This window comes from Miniopterus schreibersii (assembly GCF_964146895.1).
Source record: "Miniopterus schreibersii genome assembly, chromosome: 8".
NCBI classification, from domain to species: domain Eukaryota; kingdom Metazoa; phylum Chordata; class Mammalia; order Chiroptera; family Miniopteridae; genus Miniopterus; species Miniopterus schreibersii.
In genome coordinates, this window is record NC_138109.1 from 77718323 (window position 1) to 77730893 (window position 12571).

Genomic DNA, 12571 nt, shown 5'->3' on the forward strand with positions numbered 1-12571 from the left:
GCAACACAGAGACAGAAAGTAACCTACAAGGGAGCTCCCATTAGACTGTCAGCTAATTTCTCAGTAGAAACACTTCAGGCCAGAAGGGAGTGGCAAATAGTATACAAAGTAATGAAAAGCAAGGGACTGAATCCAAGACTACTATAGCCAGCAAGGCTACAATTCATAATTGAAGGTGAAATTAGGAACTTTGCAGACAAAAAAAAAAGGCTAAAGGAGTTTGTTACCAACAGACGGGCACTGCAAGAAATGGTAAAGGGACTGTTGTAAAAATAGGAAATAGAGGAACATAGGCATAAAGAATAGAATGGCGCCCAGCTGGCATGGCTCAGTGGTTAATCATCGACCCATGAACCAGGAGATCATGTTTTGGTTCCCTGTCAGGGCACATGCCCAGGTTGTGGGCTCTGTCCCCAGTGGGGGGCATGCAGGAGGCAGCAGATCAATGACTCATCATTGATGTTTCTCTCTCTCCCCCTCCCTCTCTCTAAAATCAATAAAAACATTAAAAAATATATATATCCCTAGCTTGTGTGCCTCGGTGGTTAGAGCGTTGGTCCATGAACTGAAGCATCTTAGGTTTGATTCTGGCCAAGGGCACATACTTAAGAATAAACTTATCCAAGGAGGTAAAAGACCTGTATTTGGAAAACTATATAACGTTGAGAAAAGAGATAGAAGAAAATATAAACAAGCAGAAGACTATACCATGTTCATGGATTGGTAGAATCAACATCATTAAAGTGTCCATAGTATCCAAAGCAATCTACAGATTCAACATAATTTCTCTTAAAATACCAACGGCATATTTCACAGATCTTGAACAAATGCTCCAAAAGTTTATATGGAACCACAGAAGATCCTAAAAACCCCAACAATCTGGAGAAAGAAGAACAAAGTTGGAGGGATCATAATACCAGATATCAAATTATACTACAAAGCCACTGTTATCAAAACAGCTTGGTACTCGCACAAGAATAGGCACATACATCAATGAAACAGAACAGAGAACTCAGGAACTGATCCAAGCCATTATGCTCAATATTTGATAAAGGAGGCAAGAGCATACAGTGAAGTAAAGACAGTTTCTTCAATAAATGGTGTTGAGATAATTGGACAGGTACATGTAAAAAAGTGAAACTAGACCACCAGCTTACACTATATACAAGAATAAACTCAAAATGGATAAAAGATTTCAATGTAAGTCATGAAACCATAAAAATCCTAGAAGAAGATGTAGGCACAAAATATCAGACATCTCAATAGAATTTTCACTGATATAACACCTATGGCAAGAAAACAAAGGAGAAAATAAACAAATGGGACTACATCAAAATAAAAAGCTTATGCACAGCAAAAGAGACCATCAACAAAAGGAAAAGGGAGCCCACTGTATGGAAGAACATATTTGCCGATGATACATATGATAAAAGGTTAATATCCAAAATGTGTAAGGAACTCATACAACTTAACAAAAAGAAGACAATCCAATCAAAAAATGGGCAGAGAACCTAAATAGATACTTCTTCAGAGAAGACATGCAGGTGGCCAAGAGACATAGAAGGCTCAAAGTCATTAATCATCAGAGAGATGCAAATTAAAACCACAATGAAATACCATCAACAAACAACAAGTGCTGGCAAGGGTGTGGAACAAAAGGAACTCTCGTACACCACTGGTGGGAATGCAGACTAGTGCAACCACCATGGAAAACAGTGTGGAGTTTCCTCAAAAAATTAAAAATGGAACTGCCATGTGATCCAATGTTCCCACTTCTAGGAATATATCCTTAGAATCCTGAAACACCAATCAGTAAGAATATATGCACCCCTATGTTCATGGCAGCACTATTTACAGTGGCTAGGATCTGGAAACAGCCCAAGTGCCACTCAGTAGATGAGTGGATAAAAAAGCTGTGGGACATTTACACCATGGAATACTATGCAGCTGTAAGAAAGATGGATCTCTTACCATTTGAGACAGCATGGAGGGACCTGGAGAGTATTATGGTAAGCAAAATAAGCCAGTCAGAGGAAGACAAATGTCACATGATCTCAGTTATATGTAGAATCTAATAAACAAAATAAACTGACAAAATGGATGCAGAGTCATGGAAGCATGCAACAGACTGACGAATCTCAGAGGAAAGGTGGGGGGGGGGGAATAGATCAACCAAAGTACTTATATGTATATATGCATAACCCATGGACACAGACAAGTGTGGTGAAGGCCTGAGGAGGGGGTGGAAGTAGGGAGGGGTGCAGTCAATGGGAAGAAGGGGGACATCTGTAATACTTTCAACAATAACAATAAATTTTTTTTAAAAAAGCCTTAAGATTGTGATAACCAAGCAACTGATGGTAGGAGAACGATGAGGACCAGCGACAGTTTTCCATCATTTAAAAATCATAAAGATAAAAACAGCAAAGGAGATTGAGAAGGATCAGCCAGTGTGGTAGGAAGAACCAGAACATAAAATGTTTTGGAAGCTAAGGCAAATGAAGTTCAAGTGAAGGAATTGTTTTAAGAGGGAAAAATGTTTAACCATGGTGAATGCTCTGATAGGTCAGTAACATTAGTACTAAACATTGGATTAAGCAACCTACAACTTACTGGTAATTTGGTGGTAACAGTTCCTGTGCTGTGTCAGAGCCTGATTGAAGTGAGTTTAAGAAACAAATGGAGGAAAAGAAATTTGATAGTATGTATAAACAACTCTTACGAGGAGTTTTGCTATGGAAGAAAGAGATGGGACAGTATCCAGAGGGCAGATGTGGTTTACCTTTTTGTGTATGACATTTCACACTCTGACAACTTCTATTTATTCCTGAACTTAATCACTTGATATTTTTCATGTTGCATGTTTATAAATTGGAGAAGCACCAATTTATAAGAGAGGAGGAGGTATACTGCACAATAAAGGGGGAGAATTGCTACACTGGTGCCTGAGTAGGTGAGAAGATACAGGATGAAATGCAGAGTTGAAACATTTAGCCTGTACAACACACACCCAGATGATTCATCTGTAGCAGCCAGAGAAAGAGTATATTTGAAGACAGGTACAACTAGGTTAATAAGCAGGTACAGAACCTTAAGCAAATGATACCATCAAGAAGTAAGATATGCCCTGGCTCAGTTAATTGAGCCTTGTCCTCTTCACCAAAAGGTTTGCAGTTTGATTCTGGGCCAGGGCCAAGGCCCAGGTTGTGGGTTGAATCCCAGGTGGAAAGCACGCAGGAAGCAGCCCATCAATGTTCCATTCTCATGTTGATGTTTTTCTTTGTCCCTCCCCTTTCTCTCTAAGTCAATTTAAGAAAATTTTAAAAATAAGATATGGGACAGTGGAGTTTAAATAGGGAAGATAGCCCTGGTTGGTGTGGTTCGGTGGTTAGAGTATCAGCTTGTGCACCCAAGGGTTGTAGGTTTGATTCCTGGTCAAGGGCACATAACTGGATTGCAGGAACGATCCCTGGCCCCAGTCAGTGCACATGCAAGAGGCAACCAACCCATGTGTCTCTCTCACATCGACGTTTCTTTATCTCTCCCCTCCCACTCCCTCCTTCCCTCCTACTCTCTCTGAAAAGGTCAGTTGAATAAATATTCTTGTATGCAGATTAACAAAATAAATAAGGAAGATAGCTAAAGAAATTAAGGGGATAGGTCAAGATTAATACATAGAACAGATTTAGGTGTAAAAATAAGACCCATCGGAGAGTTCGAAGATGGTGGTGGTTGAGTGGAAGCTACACTGACACTCTCCCAGGACCAAACTGGAATTACAATTAAAATATAGAAAACCACCCTGAATAATCAACTGCAACTGAAGAATAGCTGGGGAGGACCCTCATTACCAAGGAAGAAAAGTGGAAGCCACGTAGGGACTGGTAGGAAGTATGCAGGCGTGAGAGGGCTGGCTGGGCTCCCACAGGCAGCAGCTGAAAGTCCTGAGAGATATCTTAGCTGTCAGGGTTTCCCACTGAGAACTCTGGGACCTAAACCCCAAGTTGGACTCCCCAGCTGAGAGCACCAGAACTGAGAAAGGTGCCCACATTACATCTGGCTGAAAGCAGCCAGGTTTCTGTTTTCCAGGGATGTCTGGAAATGCAGGCACCCTCTTAAAGGGCCAACACAAAGTTTTGTGTGCAGCCACTCACCTTAGGCTCCAGTGGAGGGAAGGCAGAGTGGACTAGAGCAGTATGAGGAGAACCCTCAGGGGCTGGCTGGGTTAATAGACCTCAGAGGGCACCCATCTGGAACCTGGTGGTGAGTCATTCTCCCACATGACAGAAGACATCTTTCTCAGGCAGATATTTACCTTCCAAGCAGCTTATGCCTGGGGGGGGAGAGGGGGAGCAATTGCCCACCTTGCTGGAAACCTCTCGTCCCACCCTGTGGAGTTTTTACAGCCTCAGGTTCATTAAAAGACTGAATAACAGCCTCTGGGTGCTTTGAGTCTTTGCCTGATTTCCTTCTGGACCCAGGGCTTGGAAAACCAGACTTTGGTGCACATCTTGGTCCTCTCCAAACACACCCATCCCAGCAGAGGAAACAAGAAGCTGTGGAGTGTGGAAAACTTCAGACGGTACTCAACCCCAGTCACAAACAATGTCTGACATTGGCCTGCACCAGAGACCATCCAAAAGATTGGGAGTCCTAGCAGATGTACCTAATACATAGAAACAAATAAAAAAGGCAGCCAAAATGGGGAGACAAAAAAAAACAAAAACAAATGAAAGAACAAAAGAATTCTCCATAAGAAGAGCTAAACAAAATGTAGACAAGCAATCTATCAGATATAGAGTTCAGAATACTGACCATAAAGAGGCTCAATAGCATGACAAAAGATATGGAAACTATGAAGGAAATTAAGAACGACATAGTAGATATAAAATAAAATAAAAACATTGGAAGGAATGAACAGCATATTAGGGGAAGCTAAGAATCAGGTCAGCAAATTAGAAGACAGAGTTAGGAAAAAAATCACTCAAAGAATCAAAAAGAAAAACTATTCAAGAATAGGAGGACAGTTTAAGGGAGCTGTGGGACAACCTGAAACTTAACAATATTCACATCATTAGGAGTGCTAGAAAAGTTTGAGCAAGGGTTAGAAAACATGTTTGAAGAAATAATGGCAGAAAACTTCCCTAACCTGGTCAAGGAAAAAGTCACACAAGTTCAGGAGGCACAGAGTTCCAAGCAATAAGAACCCAAAGAGGCCCACCCCTCAGACACATCATAATTAAAATGCCAAAATTTCAAGACAGAATCTTAAAGGCAGCAAGAGAAAGGCAATCTGTTACCTACAAAGGAGCTCCCATAAGGCTGTCAGCTGATTTCTCATCAGAAACTCTACAGACCAGAAGGGAATGGCATGAAGTATTCAAGGTAATGAAAAGCAAGTATCTGAAATGCAGACTACTCTATCCAGCAAGGCTAACATTCAGAACAGATGGTGAAATAGAGCTTCCCAGACAAAAAAAGGCTAAAGGAGTTTATCACCACCAAAGCAGCATTGCAAGAAATGTTAAAGATACTGCTATAATTAGAAGTTGAAATGGAGAGAATGAGAAACATAGGCATAAAGGAATAAAATGGCAATAGGTAAGTACTTGTCAATAATAACCTTAAATATAAATAGATTAAATGTCCCAATCAGAAGTCATAGGGTAGCTGAAGGGATAAGGAAACAAGATCCAAATATACGTTGTCTACAAGAGACCCACCTCAGAACAAAAGACTCACACAAGCTGGAACAAAAACCAAAAACAACTTCTGGAGGACTTTAAAGGAGAGGTCGACAGCAATACAGTCATAGTAGGGGACTTTAACATCCCACTGACTTTACTGGACATATCTTCCAACAAAAAATCAACAAGTGCGCATGGGACATTCTCGAAGACGGACCACGTTAGGACACAAAACAAGTCTTTACAAGTTCAAGATTGAAATCATCAAGCATCTCGGAAATGTACACAATGGAATACTATGCAGCTGTAAAAACGAAGGATCCTTTACCTTTTTGAGACTGCATGATGGGACCCGGAGAGTATTATGCTAAGTGAAATACGCCAGTCAGAGAAAGACAAGTGTCATATGATCTCATTCATATGTGGAATCTAATGAATGAAATAAACCAGTGAACAAACTAGACCCGTGGAACAGACTGACGAATCTCAGAGGGAAGGTGGGGGTTGGTGGGTAGCTGGGGAGAGATTATCATAAGAACTTATATGCATATATGCATAACCCATGGACCCAGACAGTGGTGGGGTGAAGGCCTGCAGGGAGGAGTACAGGTGGAGGGGATCAATGAGGGAAAAAAGGGGACATCTGTAATATTTTCAACAATAAAGATCAAATAAAAATAAGACCCACCAACCAAGAGGAGTATGCCTAGGGAACATGAGTATATAACTTTTTCTGCTATCTCTCCTACTTGATCCTTGTTTGAAAATCACCACCTAAAATCCTGGTATATGTGTGTTTCTGGGAAATCATCTAAGGTTGAATATGTCCTAACAACCCCTTCAATTCCTCCTAGAAATGGCGTAAAAAAAAATAAAAAGTAGGCTATTTTGGAAGGCTGAAGAAAATGGAAAGTTTTACATTGTTTGACTCACTTATATAATGAACAATTAAGCATTCACTTAAAAAAATAGGTATTAATATTTTTGGTACTTGTTTTATTACTTTTAATTTCAAATTGCAAATTTTGTGTTCCAGATTAGAGATCAATTTCTAGGGCTAAAATAAGTAAATTTGAATATTTTTCTTTTTTCCTCTTGATTTCATACATAATCCATTTTATGTTTTTAGAATATCTCAAAAAAGAATCCAAAGAGAAAGAAGAGAAAACAAATAAGATTAAATTAGTTGCTGTGAAGGCAAAGAAAGAACTAGATTCTAGCAGAAGAGAGGTAAGGTGACTTAAAAATGAAAGATTCAATAACCTTACATTTTAGAAAATCAAGTTTTCTGTCAATAAAAACCTCTCTATTGTATTTTTAAAATAGGCACAGACTCTAAGGGAAGAACTGAAATCTGTTCAATCAGAAAGGGATCAGTTGTCTACTTCCATGAAAGATCTCATTCAAGGAGCAGAAAGCTATAAGGTACAAAGTCATTTTAACAAGTTATATTTGTAACCTTGAAGTTAAGAAATGTACTAGAAAATCTTGTTCATAATACAGTCACCTTGTGTTTTTAATAAGCTGTTTTTACTGTCTTTCTGTAATGTGGTATCCTAGTGTCAAGATTTTAACTAGCTAAGCTTTAAGGTAGTGTCTTGCATTTAAAAATTAAAATTCTGTTTTGGGATTTTATAATAAAATTAGTAACAAAAAAAGATGGCTATTATTGCTGTTATTTAATATTGTTCTGGCCACATGAATAAACCATTTGACAGTTAAACAACAGGTCTACTGGAATATGAAAATATTATTTGGAGTTAATATGCTTGTTTACCTAAATAACATGAGAATCTATCATAAAAAGTACAGGAATTGAAAATGAGAGTACAACAAAATTACTAAGTGTAAGATAAATGTCATTTTTCTTACATATTTCTTTATGTATTCAGCAAATATTTTTACGGCTGAGACTGAGTACTGGAGAAATGGTGATCAACCAAATAGAATAAATTATTGCCCTTTTAGGACTTATATTCCAATGGCAATAACAGACAAGCAGACAAAACTACAAGATACATACTGTATAGAAAAGTAAAGGTAGGTAGGGAGAAGAGAGTGAGCCATAATCAAGTAGGATTTGATTAAAAGAAGAAAAACCCAAAGTAACCTAAAATAAAATTTTGGGAAGAACTTTAATGAGAAAATTTGGCACTTAATGAAGAAAGCTGCAAAACATATGTTTCATGTTTGAATATTATTTGAAATATTAGTTCTCAGTTTCATTTACAAGTTCTAAAACAATTTCACTAAAAGTTCTAGGTTTTTAATCATTTCTATTTTTCAATTATAGTTGACATACAGTATTATATTAGTTTTGGGTGTATATTCCAGTGATTAGATATTATAAAACTTACTAACTAATCATTCCAAAAAATCTCATACCCATCTGAAACTGTACATAGTTATTAGAATATTATTGACTATATTTCCTATGCTGTAATTTACACCCCTATGACTATACTATAACTACTAATTTCTACTTTTTTTTTAATTGATTTCAGAGAGAGGAAGGGAGAGGGAGAGAGAGATAGAAACATCAGTGATAAGAGAGTCATTGATCGGCTGCCTCCTGCATGCTCCCTGCTGGGGATCGAGCCCGCAACCCAGGCATGTACCCTGACTGGGAATCAAACCTCGATTTTCTGGATCTTAGGTCAGTGTTTAACTGCTGAGCCATGCCAGCCAAGCACTAATTTGTACTTCTAACACCCTTCACCTTTTTCAGCCATCCCCCGAATCCCCCTCCCGTCTGGCAACCATCAAAATGTTCTCTGTATCTATGAGCCTGTTTCTGTTCTGCTTGTTCATTTATTTTGATTCTTAGATTCAATTGTTGATAGTAATGTGTTTATTGCCATTTTATTGTTTATATTTTTTTATCTTCTTAAAGAAGACCCTTTAACTAATTTCATTTAATACTGGTGAATTTCAGTTTTTTCTTCTCTGGGAAGCTCTGTATCTCATCTTTAATTCTAAAGGATAGCTTTGCTGGGTTGAGTAATCTTGGTTGTAGGTCATTACTTTTCATCACTTAGGATATTTCTTGCCACTCCCTTCTGGCCTGCAAAGTTTGTTGAGAAATTAACTGACAGTTTTATGGGAACTCCCTTGTAGGTAACTAATTGCTTTTCTCTTGCTGCTTTTAAGATTCTCTCTTTGTCTTCATCCTTTGGCATTTTAATTAAGATGTGTCTTGGCATGGGCCTTTTTGGGTTCATCTTGTTTGGGTCTCTCTGCGCTTCCTGGACTTGTATATCTATTTCTTTCATCGGGTAAGGGAAGTTTTCTCTCATTATTTTTTCAAATAGGTTTTTAATTTCTTGCTCCCTTTCTTCTCCTTTTTCACCCCATGATAGGAATGTTGGTACACTTGAAGTTGTCCCAGAGGCTCCTTACAGTATGTTCACGTATTTGGATTCCTTTTTCTTTTTGCTGTTCTGAATGGGTGTTTTTTTGCTTCATCATATTCCAAATCGCTGATTTGATTCTCGGCACCCTCTACTGTTGATTCCTTGTAAATTCTGCATTTCAGTTAGTGTATCCTTCATTTCTGACTGGTTCTTTTTTATGATTCCTAATTCCTTTTTCATTCTGTTGAAGTTCTCACTAGGTTCCTTGAAGCTCTCAGTAAGTTCCTTGAACATCCTTATAACCATTGTTTTGAACTGTGTATCTGGTAGTTTGCTTGCTTACATTTTATTTCATTCATTTTCTGGAGATTTCTCCTTTCTTTAACAACATGTTTCTTTGTCTCCACATTTTGGCTGCTTCCCTGTGTTTGTTTCTATGTATTAGATAGAGCTACTACATCTCCCGGGTTTGGTAGGGTGGTCTTGTGTAGTAGGTGTCCTGTAGGGCCCAGTGGTGCAGTCCCTGCAGTCACCTGAGCTGGGTGCTCCAGGTGCACCCCTGTGTTGGCTGTGTGCACTCCCCTTTTGTAGTTGAGCTCTGATTGATGTTGGCATCACTGGAAGAGATTGACCCCCAGGCCTACTGACTGTGAGGACCAGCTGTGACTACAGCAGAAGAGCTGCTGTGCAGGAGTTGACACTACAGAGCAGGACTTGCTTCAGTGGGACTTTGGTATGTCACTTGTGGAGATGGTAGGGTTGTAATCCAGTGTAATCTGAAGCTGTCCACCTGGTGCACTGTGTCTGGGGCCTCCTGGGAGGTGCAGAGTCAGCCACAGCCTGGTTCCTGCCTGGGCCACCCGGCACAAGCTGCAGAGTAATCTATAGATGGCTACTACTTTTGTTGGGCTTGGAGGTACCCAGGAGAGGCCAGCTGTGAACCGAAAGTGAGCTGCTGCTAGCGCCAGGCCTGGGGCCACTTTGTGAGAGGTACAGGGCATGCTGAGGCCAACTGCTGCTTGTTTGAGAGATTTTAGGAAGGTCCAAAGCATGAGGCAAGAGAGGCCAGTTGTATGGAAAAGCCACTGGAAATGGCTTGGATGAGTCTGCAAGTTGGGTAGGGCGAGGTCTCGGAATCATCAGAGCAGGACAAATAGTGTGAGCCAGGTTGATGGAGACTCAGATATGGCACCTACCTGTCAGCTTGGGGTATGGGAGGAATAATGACCTCTGCCAGCACTCTTGTCTTGGAGAAAGCTCCTTTCCCAGCTCTTGCTCTGATGCCAGACAATTTACTTCCTCCCTCTATGTCCCTGGTTCCTTTCAAAACTGCTGCCCCAATACTGGAGCTCAGAGGGAGTGATTCCAAGTAAGTCTGTGCATGGGCTCTTTAAGAGGAACTGCCTAAGACTCCAGCAGCCTCCTACTCACTGAGCCACTGTCCCTGCTGGTTTTTGGTTTTTGGTTTTTGTTTTTTTAATCCTCACCAAAGGATATTTTTTCCATTGTTTTTTCAGAGAGAGTGGAATGAAGAGAGAGAGAGAGTGAGAAACATCAATGTGAGAGAGACACATCAATTGGTTGCCTCCTTCACGCACTCTGACTGGGGCTGAGGATCAAGCCCGCAACCAAGATACACGCCCCTGGCTGGAATCGAACCCAGGACCCTCCAGTCATGGGCCAACACTCTAACCACTGAGCCAAACTAGCCAGGGCTTTGCTGGTTCTTATAGCTAGAATTTTTAGGGACTTAATCTTCCTGGCACTGGAATTCTGGGCTGAGTGACCTGGTGTGGGGCTGAGACCCCTCACTCTTCAGGGGGGACCTCCGTAGCCAAGATATCCCTCCTAATTAAAAACCACCAGGTGAATATGGGACCAACCAGTTCCACGCATTCCTGCCCTCCCACCAGTCTCGCTGTGGCCTCTTCTTTAATTCTCTCTTTGTAGGACTTCCATTCAGCTAGATCAGGTGTTTCTGAATGATGGTTGTTCTGAAGATTACTTGTATTTTTGATGTGGTTGTGGGAAGAGGTGAATAACATGTTTATGTATGCCACCATCTTGGCCAGAAGCCCTCTAGGGTTTTTTAGTAGGGCAATCTTGACAAGTTAACAAGAATAGATGGGAAAAGTGACTTCTTGTCCAGCTGCCTGGCTCAGCGATTCAGCATCAGCCTATGATCTAGGAGATCGCAGTTTGACTTCCAGTTAAGGCACATGCCCGCCTGGATTGCGGGCTCGGACCCCAGTAGAGGGAGTGCAGGAGGCAGCCGATCAATGGCTTTCTCATCATTGATGTCTCTATTTATCTCTGTTCTCTCCCTTCCTCACTCTGAAATCAAAAAAGCCTTTTTTTTTTAAATCCTCACCTGAGGAAATTTTTTCTGTTGCTTTTCAGAGAGTGGAAGGGAGAGAAAGAAAGAGAGAGACACATTGACTGGTTGCCTCCCACACGAGCCCTGACCTGGGCCAGGGATTGAGTCTGCATCCAAGTTATGTGCCCGTGGTCAGAATCAAACCTGGACCCTTCAGTCCGAGGGCCGATGCTCTAACCACTGAGCCAAACTGGCCAGGGCAAGACTTTTTTTTTTTTTTTTAAATATATATCTTTATTGATTTCAGAGAGAGGAAAGGAAAGGGAGAGAGAGATAGAAACATCAGTGATGAGAGGGTCATTGATCAAGCCCGCAACCGGGCATGTGCCCTGACCAGGAATCGAACCCCGATTGCCGGGATCCTAGGTCGAAACTCAACCGCTGAGCTACGCCCGGCCGGGCAAAACATATTTTTTAAAATAAATAAAAATTAAAGTCTGTTGCTCTGGCCAGGTTGACTCAGTTGTTAGAGCATTAGCCCACGAACTGAAAGGTCTCAGGTTTGATTCCTGTCAAGGGCACATACTTCCATTGCAGGCTTGATCTCCAGGCCCTGTCGGGGCAGGTGGGGGAGTTAACCTATTGATGTGTCTCTCACATCGATGTTTCTCTCTCTCTCTCCCTTCCTGTCTCTCTGAAAAGCAGTGAAAAAAAATATCTCCTCAGGTCAGGATTATCTCCTCAGGTGAGAATTTTAAAAAATTGTTTTTAATAAATTCTGTTAAAACATTTTTTAAAATAGAATTTATAGTTATAAAATTTTCCCAATCTTTGAGTAAGTTAGGGATTCCATTTGTGATGAAGCAACAGGATTTAAGATCAAATCAGAATTGCTGATATGTTTAAGAATGGTGAACTTTTAGTAAAAACAGACATATAACGAAGGTGCATTAGGTTCCTTAGGGGGCATCACTGTTAGGATGCTGAGTAGTTTTGTAGGTTACTTGTGAATTTGGCTAGGTAGTTTTTTAAGTGTTTATATTACTTAAAATAATTTTTGCCAGTTTTATTTAAGAGATCTGAACATGCAGCAGTTATGAAGGTACAATAATTGGTCATTATTAATTTACTTAGAAGCATCAGCATGTACATTAAGGAAATGAGATTGTTGCATGTATGGCATTCATTTTTTCTTCCAAGGCTCTGTTAGGAAT

General features: G+C 40.3%; 1 protein-coding gene across 1 annotated transcript in view; it reads left to right on the forward strand.

Annotated features, from left to right (window-relative positions):
• The window catches only part of GCC2 (GRIP and coiled-coil domain containing 2), a 69838-nt gene that overhangs the window by 15713 nt on the left and 41554 nt on the right, over positions 1 to 12571 (forward strand). Inside the window, exons 8-9 of the mRNA XM_081146029.1 lie at positions 6817 to 6917; positions 7014 to 7112. Of these exons, the coding sequence (XP_081002155.1) occupies positions 6817 to 6917; positions 7014 to 7112 (200 nt within the window). The remainder of the gene's footprint in view (positions 1 to 6816; positions 6918 to 7013; positions 7113 to 12571) is intronic.